Source organism: Bipolaris maydis (assembly GCF_028858645.1).
Source record: "Bipolaris maydis strain C4 unplaced genomic scaffold PSV08scaffold_5, whole genome shotgun sequence".
Taxonomy (NCBI): domain Eukaryota; kingdom Fungi; phylum Ascomycota; class Dothideomycetes; order Pleosporales; family Pleosporaceae; genus Bipolaris; species Bipolaris maydis.
In genome coordinates, this window is record NW_027093861.1 from 568,398 (window position 1) to 582,695 (window position 14,298).

Genomic DNA, 14,298 nt, shown 5'->3' on the forward strand with positions numbered 1-14,298 from the left:
CTACACAATAGGGCGCTCTAGGACAACGAGTACTTTAACAGGCAAAGGGCGCCCACATAACACATAACTGTATATACAGGGCGCAACACTACGTCATACTACTGATTCGAAACCAACATCATCGAGTTAGTCACCAAAATCAAAACAGGACAACATGTTAAAGTCACTTTTCTAATTCAGCTAAATTTGAGAGAGCGACGAGCTGACGCATGATATGGGTGAGCAATCTTCCTGTTCCTTCCTTTCCTCCCCCTTTGGAGAGAGTCACAGCCAATCAAAGACAATAACCATTCTTCAGAACCCACTCATTTCTAGTCCTGACAACAGCTAAGATAGAGCTTCTCGGACCGGGTTTTTGAAGAGGCTAAGCCTTGGACGAGACCGCTGCCTCTCCGTGCAAGCGAGAGCGGGTCGTGGTAAGAATGGGTGTTGATCGACCTGCACACTATTAGCGCCAACACATCAAACAACACAACTTCAACATACATTGCAAACCCTCCGTAGGCACTCCCATCTTACAACCTGGAGAGGCGAAGCGTCGTTGCTTCGACTACTCTGGCCTTGACTCCGGACACGTCATTTGGACTTTTCGCGCGGGTAGCGGACGTTCCTTCACTCGACACGAGTGGAGACGCTACCTCGCAGTCAGCGAGGGCGCACAACCGTCAATCATCGTAGAACTCGTCTTCATCGTCGTCGACCTCGGCAAGCTGTTCAAAGTTGAGGGCATAACGCAGGATGGCACCGATACCACCAAAGCCCTTGACGAACTGGTTACCCTCGGAAGAACGGTCCGAGACGAATTCGAGGTTGGCACCAAAGTCGCGGTACTTTTCGGCAAGCCACTCGAGCATGGAACCCTGATCAATGACTTCCATCTCTTGTCCGGTTTCCTTGTCCATGAAGATGCTTCGGTCTTCTTCTTGGAGCTTTGTAGTGTGGAGAATAATCTCGGAACCGGCAGAGCTTTTAAGAACCCATCGAGTGATTTCCAAGTTTTCAAAGACAATCAGAGTCTCGGCCGCACCAGCCTCAAGGGCCTTCAAGGTATCGTCGATACCGTAGCAGACCTTTCCAGAGTCCTTGGAGATGTGGTCAAAGTACTCGTTGATGAGCTTCTTTTCTTGAATGAACTTGACGTTGCTCAGAGTCTCGCCTGCAAGTTCAATGGCCTGGTTGAAACCGTTTTCGCCTCCGTAGGACACATCGACAACCTTGATGACCTTGGACTGCAGACGGTTGTCGAAGAGGTCCGACTGGTTGAGGTCGTTCTTGAAGTCGGCAGAACCAGCGAGAATGATCCCAGCAACGTTGACCTTGTCGGCGGTGATGAAGTTCTGGACAGCCAATTCGGCGACCTTGCGGACGTAGTTATGGCGCTTTTCTTCACGCAGACGGGCGAAACGCAGAGCGGACTGACCACCACGACCGTGCTTCTTAGGAAGGTCGACCGAGAACCTGGTGGCGTTAGCATAGCAACATGGCGGGGGGTTGTACGTCAGGCTCACTTGTGGACAATTTCACGCGTGTTTCCTGACAGAGTGCCGAAAAGAGCACCGTTTCCGTCCATGATGATGAAACCAAACTTTTGGTCAGACTCGAGCAGTTCGCTCAGGGCCTCGGTATGGAACTTGTTGTCACACAGGTATAGCGAGGTGTTGATGGGCTTGAAGGGCTCAAAGTCAATGTTGATCTTGCGCTCCTTGCCTTCGGCGGTGATGATTTCACCGCAGTAGACAACGAGGCCATTGGGAGGGACCTTTGAGTAGAGCTTCAGACGCTGCTGGGTCGATGTGATGGCGGACAGGACAGAGAGACGGTTGACGCGGGACTTGATGTTGGAGGCAGTGCCCTGAGCGCGCAAACGTTAGTCGGTGGACATAAATCGCGCAAGATCAGGTGGCAGACATACAAACTCTTCAGCCAACATTTTGGCGGCGCGCGAGATCTGGTCCTTGGGGGCTTTGGAGAGTCAGTCGGTGGGCGGGCAGGCTGCTGCGCGGCGATGACATACGGATGATGAGCGAAATCATGGATGTGCCATTTCCGCGGGCGGCCTCGAGACGCTTGATGAGCTTCTTGACCTTCCAGATCTCAATGTTCTTCTCGGCCTCATTGGGCTGCTCGTTCTTCCCGGACATGGTCGCGGTGGGTTGGTGGTTGTGCTGGAGAGGGAGGGGTGGGGTCGAGAGATTTTCTCCAAGGGCGAGGGGCAGGCGAGCAGGCCAGCAAGCGACGACGTAGGGGCACGCACGGCGACTGCAAGCACGCGTTTGCAGAGTGCAGACGGCAGCAGAAAGGGGGTGTTTGCAGCCGGCGGGCGTGGGTGAAGGAAAAGATTTGCGTCTTGGGCTGACTGTGTGCTCACACCAGGCCGCGGATCTGGTCTGGCATCATCATCAGGCACGCACGCACACCCACCCATATGGCATAGAGAGTACACATAGGCAGCGCACAATGGACACGGCTGGCGATGCTCATTGGCTCGGTTAGCTGGCCAACCAGCGGGCAGCTCGGCGCGAGGCTGCCGGCATCCGCGTTATCAGCCATAGCTCCTCCCCCCCCCGTGGCAGCACCCTATGACGGCTACGGTGCGGGGGCCATGGGTCCCCTCGTGATAGCGATCCATGGCTCCTGGTTTCTGCGTCTTTCGATGCTGCGCACCAGGGCTCCATGTCTTGGTCGGCGCTTCTTTGTATAAAGTAATGCCATCCGTCATGGCTCCATCGTGGTTATCTACTGCATCCACAGGGTGCAATCTCAACCCGACGATAGCCAGGTATCCATTCAGTAGTTCCCGCCCCTGCAGGGTTTCAATCAAACCAGTTTTTTTATATCAAGCCTCGTGCTCCACTCGCGCCCCTTGGTCGTGTGTTCCTCTTCCCGTCATTGCCGGCACTCACCATGGACATCAGAGGAAAACAGCCCTCGACTTGGGACGACTACGACGGCTCCGCCAGGGCCTCAATCGACTCGGACACGGGCAGCCGTGTGCAGTGGGACCGCCTCGAGAGGCGCCCCAGTGGCGAGAGCAACGCGACAACCGGAGGCCGCTGGTCGGGAGCAGCAACTGAATTGCGGCGACGGCGGTGAGCATGGCTCCTGATCTTGGTGTTGCGCGTGACGAAGCTAACAGGCTCTCTTAGATCTTCCATCGGCCAGCAGTTTGGCGCACTGGGCGACGCTGGCGGCGTAAACAGCATCAACAATTTCGCGCGATCATGGCAGCGTGCCGCAGGCTTCTTCGAAATCACTCCTGTCCGACCCTCGTTCCGCGTTGAGCATGGCGACGGCGATAGCGACGGCGCCGACCAAGATGGCGACACTGACGCGGCTGATTTTCCGCGCAGCGACCTCCCAACTCCCGTCCCAGACCAACGATCAGCCCTGCGCAATGCCCTGCAAACCGAGGGGAGGCGTGCATCGGACAATGCAGTCACGGATGAAGAGCAAGGCGCCACTGAGCAGACCCAGCTGCTGCCCCATACAGTCGAGCAGCGTCTGAGAGGAAGGGGATCTAGCATATTCCAAATCGAGCCCTCGCTATCCTCGCCCTTTGGTGCAAGCTACGGCACTGCTTACGGCAGTCTAAGCTCGCGCGTCAACGAGTCCTCGATGCGCCATGCTGGGCGACTGTTCACCGAGCAGCAGCTCAAGGGCGCTACAGAGCCCGAACAGGAGCGAGAGCCGCTTCTTGTCAAGCAAGTCGAGGAAGATGGCCATATCATCAACGTGGTTGTGGGCCAATCTACCATGCCTCAGACCATTTTCAATTCAGTCAACGTGCTGGTGGGCGTGGGACTGCTTACGCTTCCTCTGGCTTTCAAGTACTCGGGTTGGCTGATTGGCATGATTTTCCTTGCCTGGTCAGCCGTCGTCACTGCCTACACTGCGAAGTTGCTTGCCAAGTGTCTCGATGTCGATGGCTCCTTGATTACCTTCGCCGATTTGGCTTACGTTTCATATGGCTCAAAAGCCCGAGTGGCCGTCAGCATGCTGTTCTCCCTTGAGTTGCTCGCAGCTTGTGTTGCACTTGTCGTGTTGTTCGCTGACAGTATGGACGCGCTGATTCCTGGATGGGATATCTTGCAATGGAAGATCTTGTGTGGTGTGATTTTGATACCACTGAGCTTCCTGCCGCTCCGCTTCTTGTCATTTACATCTGTTTTGGGTGTCATGTCTTGCTTTGGAAGTGAGTAAATGACTATGCATCCCCAAATCTCATTTGCTAACACCAGCTAGTTACCATCGCAATCTGGATCGACGGTCTTGTGAAGCCAGATGCCCCCGGATCCATTCGCCAACCAATGACACAATACCTCTTCCCCGATAACTGGCTTACCGTTCCACTCTCCTTTGGTCTCCTCATGTCTCCCTGGGGTGGCCATTCTGTTTTTCCAAACATTTACCGCGACATGCGACACCCCTACAAGTACCGCAAGTCTGTCAACATAACCTACATCTTCACCTACATTATCGACGTCGGAATGGCATGCGCTGGCATTCTCATGTTCGGTGATGGCGTCTTGGAAGAAATCACGAGCAACATCTTCTTAACAGAGGGTTTTCCTAAGGGCATTTCAGTATTCATCGCCATCTGCATTGCCATCATCCCGTTGACCAAGATCCCATTAAATGCTAGACCCATTGTAAGCACCCTCGAGCTTCTCTTTGGCCTAGACGCACGATCTCTGGCCATGTCACCTTCCATGGACGGCATGGACGGTCTCACCCGGGGATTCTTCAAGATCTCTTTACGCATTTTCACAATCGTTTTGTTTGTCTTCATCGCTATTGTTTTCCCCTCATTCGATCGCATCATGACACTTCTCGGAAGTGTCGCTTGCTTTAGCATTTGCATCATCCTACCGTTGATGTTCCACCTGAAGCTTTTCGGAAAAGAAATATCCAGTGGAGAGAAGATGATGAACTGGGTGCTGATCATCGTCAGCGCCATAATGGCCGTTGTCAGTACTGTGTTTGCTTGCATACCTAAAGAGCTCCTTGAGTCGTAGGTACAGAAGATGTTGATGGATAGAGATGCGAAAAGTCTATACGTGGCAGTGTTTTCTCAGTATGCATGAAGCACGATATCCGGGAGAATTTGGCGTTTTTGAAGCATTTACTCTAATTTCCTTCTAGTCATGAACTACGTAATTTACAGTACACATCATTGGATATTGGGTTTCACGGATACGACTGTTACCTGATTCTGTCACCTTTCCTTTCATTGCAGAGTCATAGCTCTAGATTGCTTTCATTCTTCACTGAGCTGCTTCAGCCTACTATAAAAATTCAGATTGTTCAAGTTAAAATAAAACAGCTCTCTCCTCCAGTTGTTCCTTTTCTTATTTTGACTCGGGCGCATCCTACCTCCATGAGATCGTTCTTCCTAATTGCATGTACGACATGCGCCACTTTTGTACACGCCCTCGTCGTCCCGGACGTCTCTCCTGAGCCTGTCGCGAGCGCCACCAACAACACTCTTCCAAACGAAAATCCTCTTAAAGAATGGCTCGGGCCAACAAAGGCGGCTGCCGACGAACCATGGACGCTCTCTGTTGCTCGAGGCGCAAAGCTGCTGCAGGGCATGAAAAGCAATGATGCGGAAGCAGCGAGTCTCTACGGCTTAGAAACAACTGCGGAATCACCCTTTGACGGTAACCTCATCGAAAAGTTGCGCGAATGGGGCTACAACGATAACAACGACGCTCTAGCCAAGCAAGCAGACCCAGAGTGCAACTCTGATAGTCGCGATGGCCACATGCTCAAGAAAGCCTTTACGGATCTAGGAATCGGGACAAAGAGCAAAGGCAAAGGCGGCCCAAACCGGTGTTTTTCGATTGAGCATGCCAATGGCCCAGCTGTCAAGTTAGGAAACAACAGAAAGATGCCTGAAAAAGGCGACCAGCGGTACGAAGTCTGTGGAAAAGAGTACAGAGTCACAAATGCCGAGCATACAATCGGCGTTAATCCAGAAGCTGGAGCTGTGTATGCTATGCAACTCTCCTCGGCCGCCAAAGCAGCGCGTAGACTGTGGAAAAGGGCGCCACTCACTGAAGAACTTCCGGCTATATGTAGCGTCTCTGACATCGCATGGGCGTTTTGGAACCGTGCGCATACTTCACAAGGCCTGGATAATATCAAGTACCTTTTCGTTGCCATGATCATTAACAAAGAGACCAATCAGCATGTCAAGCGCGCTTTGGGTACGCTGTCACCCCCAAAAGACGAACCCGACGAATGGCCGGGCCACGAATTCAACATGGATACAGATGAAAGGAAGGCGCTACTTGGCTCACCGGTTGGACGATGGGCAGGATATTTCTTGATGCAACACAAGAGGCAGTTGGGAGGAAACAAGTACATAGCCAATGTGAGAGTGTTCAAGAGTGAAAAGGAAGGTAGTTGGCCGTACTTCTTATTCTATGTCGTTGGCCCCGGTATAGCTCCTATCTGGAAGCGTAACGCTGGCCTAGATACAACAGAAGGATATGTAGATGCGGGACCAAAGGTTATCATGAGAAACGAAGATGGAAGAAATGTGGTTAGAGAGCATACTGTTTGGGCGGATAGGTAGTCCCACCAGTTTCTGCACATGCCGTCACCACACTTCTTTTGTACTCACCATCATAACCAAAATCTTATAACTTGTAATAAACTGTTTAACAGTTCATCTCTACCAAACATGAAAAATGTCAAATCATAAACACCCCCGCTGACTAACACACGTCGCGCCCCAATCGGCGCAACCCCAGCAGAAACCGCCGACGTCCCCCATCAAGTACGTCAAGAAATTCTATCAAACAGAGCGACAAACACGCACCAGCCCTCCACACCCAAACGCAAAAAAACAATTGCCTTTCACAAACCCCTCGTTTCGCAAAAACCCCCCACACCACTCTTTCCGAAACCACCAAAGCAAAGAAAAAGGGAAAAAAAATCAACCATGGACTCTCTCGGCAGCGGCCTCGGCAACCTCGATCTCTCCAAGCTATCCGACCGCGACAAGCAAGAACTCCAGCAATTCGCCATGAACGAAGGCCAAAAGGCTAGAATACAATCTTGTACGTCCCTTGCTCCCGCAACCCCCCACCCTCCCCGTCCAGAACACTACACATTCAAGATGAATTTGCTAACGCAAGAAATTTGCTCAGCCATCCACTCCCTAACCGACACCTGTTTCCGCAAGTGCATCCCGACCGGCACGGTTAAATCCGGTAAACTGGACAAGTACGAGGAGCCGTGCATGCGACAGTGTGTGGATCGGTTTTTGGATGCGAATTTGGTCGTGTTGAGGGAGTTGGAGAGGTTGAGGGGATGAAAAAAGAGAGAGAGAGATGGATTGATAGAAGGGGAAAACATGGGGGGGAAATGTACGATACGATACGAAAAGGATGTGAATATGGTTGTTACGTCAATCATTTTGTAGGATACTGCAATGCTGGCTGAGAGGGGGGGGGGGGCGCATGCTACGAATGGCGATCCAAAAGACATGCATGAACGCATCACATGGGCGCGGCTACGCCTAAAAAAACAACGACAAAGCTGCTCAGTGCTAGCAAAATCAAAGTAATCAATTGCAATCTCACTTCTCAAACAATTACACATCACACATCGTTGTCAAGTGCAAAAAATACTTTGTTTCAGGACCAAGTTGAGTATTGGCGCCATGTGGAAATTTGTTTCATTCGAAGTCAACCTTTGACTACGTTTATCCCATGAACGCCCGCCATGCATATCACATCGCTTTTTTCCTTTACCGGGTATAACCAGGACCCTATCATGGTCATCCATGCCCTCTCTTCGTACAAACACCGCCTCATTTAAACAATGGCGAGCTTGGTAGCCGCAATGTCGAGAGCGTCGACGTCGGCGGTGAGGCGGCAGAAAGCCTTCTTTGAGCCGTCGGGGCGGATCAGGGTGTTGATCTTGACACAGCTGACGTCGTACTGCTTCTTGAGGGCGGCGGCGATTTGGCGCTTGTTGGCCTTGACGTTGCAGATGAAGACGAGGGTGTTGTTCTCCTCGATCTTCTTCATGGCGGACTCGGTGTTGAGAGGGTGGATCAGAACCTTCTCAGCATCCATGCGAGGAGCATGGGGGACCGACTTGCGAGGGTACTTGGGGGCGCGGGACAGCTCGAGGGTCTTGGGGCTGCAGAAAAGTTATTAGCATGTGAATCTCGAAAATGTTTCTCTAGGGCATACCGGTGGAAGCTGGTGCTCTTCCTGATGGCGCGCTTCTTGTTCGCATACGACTGTCATCTCGTTAATTGTGTCCGTCACACGAGAAGTACAGCCCGTCAGAGGTATATTTCTGACACGACTCAAGAGGATCAGGGGAGGCTTACGCCCTTAAGGGCCGCTTTGGCAGCGGCATTGGCCTGCTTTCCGGTCTTGGTGGCGGCTGCAAACATTGTTAGCGATGAGCGCAAACTGAGGGGAACTGATCGAGGCGCATCTGCAAAGTTTCTTTGCAAAGGTCACGCTGCTGGAGTGCAGCCGTTACTTCGCAATGTGTACGTATGCGTGCTCGTTTCTCGATCTCGTGGCTGCGATGTAGGCGTGCACGTACTCTTGGATGCTGGCTTGGGTCCCATTTTGGCGGTGTTGGTGGTCCTGGAGGTTAGTGTCGAGAGTCGCAATTCATTTTTGCGGCGGATGGCATGTCGGGTGCGATGGCTCGGCTAGCTCGCGCTAGTGCTAGCGCCAGATGCTGCATCCCCAACTTTCGGCATGCCCTCACGCAAACCATGTGACTTGCGACGCAAACGCCATCATGGCTGTAAAAAAGCGCCAAAAGACTCTGTCGCATGGCCGGCCACCCATCAGCAAGCCGAAAGAGCGGATGACTTCAGAGCGATCACGGACCATCATTCGCACCCATCACCGTTTACAAAAGGAGCACGCAGCAGCCCTAAAGAAGGGTGACTTGTCGTCTGCAGAAGAGATTGCTCGAGCTATCGAAAAGAATGGAGGTATAAAAACATACCAGGCCGCAAGCAAACAAGGGCAGGCAAAAGACCGAGGTGGTGATTCGAGCAAGGTCCTGGTCGAATGGCTGCAAAAATCGCACGTGCTAGCTGCAAAAGAACGAGGTCATATCATTCACAAACTTCGATGCTTGGAGATCGGCGCTCTGTCAACGAAGAATGAGATCTCCAAGTACTCTAGTATCATAGAGATGACAAGGATCGACCTCAACAGCCAGGGACCGGGTATAGAGAAACAAGATTTTATGCAACGGCCACTTCCAACGGCTGACAGCGAACGTTTCGACATCATCTCCTTGTCGCTAGTACTCAACTACGTACCAGATGCCACTGGTAGAGGCCAAATGCTGAGGCGTATTACCAAGTTTCTGCGAAAGGGCACTGCAGAAGCGGATAATCCTCTGCTCGCACTACCAGCGCTCTTCTTCGTTCTACCACTTCCATGTGTCGACAACTCCCGCTATCTGGACGAGGGCCTACTTCTGAAAATCATGGGCCGCCTTGGTTTCACTATGACGTTCAGCAAGAAGACATCAAAGCTATGTTACTACATGTTCGTTTTGACAGGGGAGCCCACTAAGGCGACCACGGAAAAGAAGAAGATACGAGACGGCCCAGGCATGAATAACTTCTGTATCATCGTCGAATGAACATCAGGTGCTAGACAGCAAGGGATACAACATGCTAATACTGCAAAAGCGGAGACCATAGAGTACCATGCAAGTCGGTGTCGAATAGAAATCGAGAGCGACGAACACTTATAACTGGCGCCTCTATTTTCGCCTTGGCGCCACGCTGAATATACCATCAACATGTGGCGACTACACTGGGCATCACGGAAAATAATGCCGTTATCCTGCAAAGGGGGTATACTTGGTGGCCATAAAAGTACGTCCACGTGGACGTCGGGGATTGCTGATGTTCTGTTTGGATCAAATCTTATCCCACAAGAGGCACTGTCATCGGGATTTTCCGTGGTATCCTGGCTGTCTCAGAAACAAGCACGATTAACTCAACCTGCGCCACGCACCACATTGGGACGTTTGCAGCTGGCGAAGGGTTGTTTTGGTCTTTCTAACAGGCCCAACATCACAGCAGAGCAGAAGTTGTGCCGAGACCCGCTATGATATCCACCTACAAACATACATTTCAATATCCACCGGCAATGTGCGGTATTATTTGCAATGGGTCGGCTCTAGACCCGTCGGTAGTAACTCTGTATGCGGTTTCGTCGTTGCGCCGATAAAGTTCCGAATGCTGCTACAAGGTGTTCGCTGGGAACGCCTCGGTCCGCAGGCACGTCTTGTACCTGCATGACACCCGTACTGCATGCGCATGTACAGCGAACATGACTTTTTGCAACACTGCCGCGATGAACTGCAACAGCTTGCTCGTCGTTTTATGTGCTGAGAAGTTGGCTACCAAGGAAGGAATATGAAATTCTGCTCAATGTGTTGCCGCCTCGTTATCTCGCTGGTGTTTGATTTTCCTTTAGCGCATCCTTCATCCCAGCACCTCATCACCACGGCCCCCCAGTTACCATTGCGCCAAGCATTACTCAAGCCTTTTTCTGAAACAACCTTAGCTCGTCCAGATCCCAGACACCGGCTTCTCAGAGTATATTTCGGGCACGGGGGTAGCTTGCAAAGGGTACAATGCGCAGCTCGTGCGACAAGATTACCCGTCTTTGGCAGGTTGAACAAAGGAACATCAAACAGGAGATGAGCTTATTTCCAGTCGCTTCCGCGACCAAATCTCCACAAGGGAGTTTGTCCGAGCGCGTTGCCGCTGCCCTGTTCTCGTGAAATGAGGTGTCGGCCGGACGTGGGTGTTTATGTACCTGGGCGGGGGCACTCTCTGTTGGTCGAGTTTTCATTTATCTCGTCCGCCTCGTGGCAAAGCCAAACTCTAGTCATTCTTTCTGCTCCATCCAGTCACTCTTTTTCCAAGCCGCTGCGCTGCTGTCACTCATTACCTGAACTCGTTGATACGATTCATCACATTCCTTATCACCATTAAACTGTCGACTAGAAGTCAGACACGATGAAGTCCACCATCTTCTCCATCCTTCCCATTGCGGGCTTCGCTGCCGCCGAGTCGTATTGCTCTGTCCAGACTTACACCAAGACCGAGTACGAGACTGTGTATGAGACTGCTACAGCCGCAAAGGTTGCAGATGTCACGGCCACCGAGTCTAGCACCTGCTCAAGGCCTACCGTCACTGCCACCACCTATGAGAAGGTCTATGTCACTGTCACTGCACCTGGTTATGGTTCAATGCCCCCAAAGCCTTCGACCTCGACTAGCACCATCGAAGACTACGTTACTGTGACTGTCCGCCCAACAGGTTCGGAATGTGCTGCCACCCCATCCTCCGCTCCACTCGCATCTGTATCAGCCTCCCCTTCTGGAGCTCCCCTCCCAAGTTTCCAATTGGCGTCCAGTCTGCCAGGAAATGTCGTTTCTGAGAGCAAGACCCCAGTCGCGTACTCCACTGCTGCGCCGCCCACTGGCTCACCAGTCCCATATCCCTCCCCTGCCTCACCCATGGCCTCATCCACCGCCGCTGCCGCTAGTGCGGCCGCCTCCCCCATGGCCTCACCCAGCTCCTCTTCCGCAGGTTCCAAGCGCGGTGAAGCTACTTTCTATGGAGGTAACCTCGACGGCGGCATGTGCTCCTTGACAGGATACAAGCTCCCCAGTGGCATCTTCGGCACTGCGCTCACCGACTCTGATTGGGATTCCGCCAACGCTTGCGGTACCTGCGTTAGCGTCACTGGTCCTTCTGGCGACAAGATTACTGCCATGGTTGTCGATCAATGCCCTGGATGCGGTCCTCACCACCTCGACCTCTTCCCCGACGCTTTCAAGAAGCTCGCTGATCCCTCCAAGGGAATAATCGACGTCTCTTGGGAGGTTGTTCCTTGCGGCATCACCACCCCCATTATCCTCAAGAACAAGTCGGGTACCAGCGCTAACTGGTTCTCCATGCAAGTCATGAACTCCAACGTCGAGGTCACCTCTCTCGATGTCTCGACCGATGGTGGCAAGACCTGGAAGGGCACCAAGAGGCAGCCTTACAACTTCTTCGAGAACTCGGCTGGCTTCGGTACTGACTCCGTCGACGTCAAGATTACCAGCTCCGGCGGCCAATCTATCATCGTCCAAGGTGTCAGCGTTGCCTCTGGCACCACCAAGACTGGCACCAGCAACTTTGCTTAAGCGAGGGTACTTGCAGTGGGTGGATAGTTGGACCCAAAAGTTGAAGCAGCCTTTTCTCTTCACGATCGGATTTAGACGACCATTTTTGTGACATATATTCTTTTCTTTTACATTTAGCCACTTTTTTCTTGACTCAAAGCCTTGATTGGCATTTGGTCGTTATTTTCCATTCGTCAATTATATCTATTCTTCAGACTCACTTGGCCGTAAAACGCTTTGCTGGGTCAGCTTCATGAATGGAATTCTTATTTGCAATGTCTTGATTCCCGGTTTTCTTTCCCTAGTGCACCAAAAGATCAGACTTCAGAAGGCATTTGTTCAAGGAGAGGGCGTCAAACCCTGATATCCGCGATACCTGTACTTGTACCTGTATATCTAGCTACAACCAACGATCAACAGTCCTCAGACCAAACCAATCCAAGCCGAATTCAAAAAATCCAATACTCCACTCTCTTCCCTCCTTCCCTCACACCCACGCACACAAAACTCACCTACCAAACAATCAAACCCTCTCACCCCTTCCGCATCCCCAAACAAACACCGGACATTACTACAACCTCCACCACAAACATGCACTCCAACTCCAAAATTACCTATAAAACCCACATACTATACCTGTAAGCAAATCCCGGGACAACAAACACCAGCCCTGTACGTCATTTTCTTTTCTCCCGAAAAGGAAAATGTGGGCTATTCCGTGTTCCCCGCATTTCCCGTCCCTTCCCACTCTTTTTCCCATTCAACTCGCTTGTCTTTTTGACCTTACATATGGAGAACGCTACGCCAGCCTCGCGTCGCTCGAGGGCCACGATGTGCCTACAAAACTTCTTTTTTTGTAAACACGATGGTGTTCTCTCAAAAAATTTTGGGGGGTGGGGTGGGGATGAAGGGTGAGTTTATTGATAGGGCGAGAGGGGGGCGGGCGGCTGAGATCGGAAATTAGGGTCTTGTTGAGGGCGGGTACTAGGGGGCCAAAAGATGAATGCTGGACTGGGTCCCCTGTGCTGTTTAATATCGCGTACGGTGTTTAACAGGGCAGGTAGGGAAAGCGGGTTGGAAAGTATGGGTTAATTTGGTTATTGGGCGTTGTAGTGTCTGGGTGGAGAGTGTGGGGTTGCTTTTTTTGTATTTATGTCGCAGGAAGTATGGGGGGGAGAGAGAGAAGTAGAGAGTTGAGCATGTCAAAGTAGATGGTATGTTTCTTTTTTTTCTTTTTGTATGGAAAAGGGACACAGTGCATATGGCAATGTAGGGGTGTATGCAGTTGTTGGATAACTGCCTCTGTCACACCTCAGCGCAGCTACAGTTTGCCCGCCAATACTAGACGTGTCAGCTACACCGTACTTTGCAATATGCATGCCACCTGTCTCATCACATCTAGGGTGAGACAGGCCTATTACCCTATTGATCTTATTCATGTATATATTAGCCTCCATAGACAGATAGTGAATGATCAGACCTTTAGTTCAACAGCAGTGACTTGATGTATAAATATTTGGATATTGTGGTAGAGCGAACATGTGACTCGTGATAGTGAATTACTACGTGTCAAGGGGTAACCAAAGAAAAAGAGAGAATATTAGGTGATGAAAGGAAAAAGAGGTAACGGAATACATATTATTCCCGAAGCCGGACCTGTCCGCTGGTAAGTGTAGAAGGAAAACACAAGGTCTATCTGAGAGGAAGCGGACTCACGTCAAGCCAACCTAGGCGGGTTAAGTAGAAGTATGTCAAGTCACGCATCCCATGTGTTTCGTTGCACTACAAACCTTAATAAACCCGTCATCCCTCCAATCACAACATGCATGAAGAAAATACGAGGAAAACAATAGAAATCTCATATGAAGCTTACGCGCGTTCCAACTCCACCATGTCCCAAAAAAATCACGCAAACAAAGTAAGAAGAAAGAAAAAAAAGGTCCAGATGATCAAGAATCCTATTAATCCATGCAACTATATACATGATCTTCACCAATTATCCTTCACATCTCCCCTGATTCAACCCCCCCCCCTACCCTCTTCGATATCATATCATACATGTTATCTCCCCCCCCCCCCCCCCCCCCTCTCTCTTCCGCAAC

The 14,298-nt window shown here is 51.3% G+C and overlaps 8 protein-coding genes across 8 annotated transcripts; 6 read left to right on the forward strand and 2 right to left on the reverse strand.

Moving 5' to 3' along the window:
- Positions 1–665: 665 nt before the first annotated feature.
- PSV08DRAFT_177483 (peptide chain release factor eRF1/aRF1) lies at positions 666–2,141 on the reverse strand (the record flags this gene model as incomplete). The annotated part of the gene is made up of 4 exons (XM_014221010.1): positions 666–1,458; positions 1,509–1,852; positions 1,913–1,962; positions 2,015–2,141. The coding sequence occupies 4 exons, from the start codon at positions 2,139–2,141 to the stop codon at positions 666–668; spliced, it is 1,314 nt and encodes a 437-aa protein (XP_014076485.1).
- A 704-nt stretch (positions 2,142–2,845) lies between these two features.
- PSV08DRAFT_388084 (transmembrane amino acid transporter protein-domain-containing protein) lies at positions 2,846–5,290 on the forward strand. The gene is made up of 3 exons (XM_014221011.2): positions 2,846–3,089; positions 3,147–4,192; positions 4,243–5,290. Exons 1-3 carry the CDS (start codon positions 2,905–2,907, stop codon positions 5,013–5,015), a joined length of 2,004 nt encoding a protein of 667 aa, XP_014076486.1. The 5' UTR covers positions 2,846–2,904; the 3' UTR covers positions 5,016–5,290.
- An 87-nt stretch (positions 5,291–5,377) lies between these two features.
- PSV08DRAFT_177752 (uncharacterized protein) lies at positions 5,378–6,580 on the forward strand (the record flags this gene model as incomplete). The annotated part of the gene is made up of 1 exon (XM_014221012.1): positions 5,378–6,580. One exon carries the CDS (start codon positions 5,378–5,380, stop codon positions 6,578–6,580), a length of 1,203 nt encoding a protein of 400 aa, XP_014076487.1.
- A 224-nt stretch (positions 6,581–6,804) lies between these two features.
- PSV08DRAFT_361042 (Tim10/DDP family zinc finger-domain-containing protein) lies at positions 6,805–7,624 on the forward strand. Its single transcript, XM_014221013.2, has 2 exons — positions 6,805–7,067; positions 7,158–7,624. The coding sequence occupies exons 1-2, from the start codon at positions 6,950–6,952 to the stop codon at positions 7,322–7,324; spliced, it is 285 nt and encodes a 94-aa protein (XP_014076488.2). The 5' UTR covers positions 6,805–6,949; the 3' UTR covers positions 7,325–7,624.
- Positions 7,625–7,638: 14 nt separating this feature from the next.
- On the reverse strand, positions 7,639–8,643 carry PSV08DRAFT_199664 (60S ribosomal protein uL23). The gene is made up of 4 exons (XM_014221014.2): positions 8,578–8,643; positions 8,354–8,409; positions 8,211–8,260; positions 7,639–8,157 (listed from the first exon to the last, which is right to left on the reverse strand). Exons 1-4 carry the CDS (start codon positions 8,600–8,602, stop codon positions 7,827–7,829), a joined length of 462 nt encoding a protein of 153 aa, XP_014076489.1. The 5' UTR covers positions 8,603–8,643; the 3' UTR covers positions 7,639–7,826.
- Positions 8,644–8,755: 112 nt separating this feature from the next.
- Positions 8,756–9,645, forward strand: PSV08DRAFT_220398 (putative methyltransferase-domain-containing protein; the record flags this gene model as incomplete). Its single annotated transcript, XM_014221015.2, has 1 exon — positions 8,756–9,645. Exon 1 carries the CDS (start codon positions 8,782–8,784, stop codon positions 9,643–9,645), a length of 864 nt encoding a protein of 287 aa, XP_014076490.1. The 5' UTR covers positions 8,756–8,781.
- Positions 9,646–11,038: 1,393 nt separating this feature from the next.
- Positions 11,039–12,469, forward strand: PSV08DRAFT_220401 (carbohydrate-binding module family 63 protein; the record flags this gene model as incomplete). Its single annotated transcript, XM_014221017.2, has 2 exons — positions 11,039–11,137; positions 11,285–12,469. The coding sequence occupies 2 exons, from the start codon at positions 11,039–11,041 to the stop codon at positions 12,215–12,217; spliced, it is 1,032 nt and encodes a 343-aa protein (XP_014076492.2). The 3' UTR covers positions 12,218–12,469.
- Positions 12,470–13,391: 922 nt separating this feature from the next.
- On the forward strand, positions 13,392–13,904 carry PSV08DRAFT_286386 (uncharacterized protein). The gene is made up of 2 exons (XM_066092581.1): positions 13,392–13,473; positions 13,513–13,904. Exons 1-2 carry the CDS (start codon positions 13,408–13,410, stop codon positions 13,699–13,701), a joined length of 255 nt encoding a protein of 84 aa, XP_065949300.1. The 5' UTR covers positions 13,392–13,407; the 3' UTR covers positions 13,702–13,904.
- The last annotated feature ends 394 nt before the right edge of the window (positions 13,905–14,298 follow it).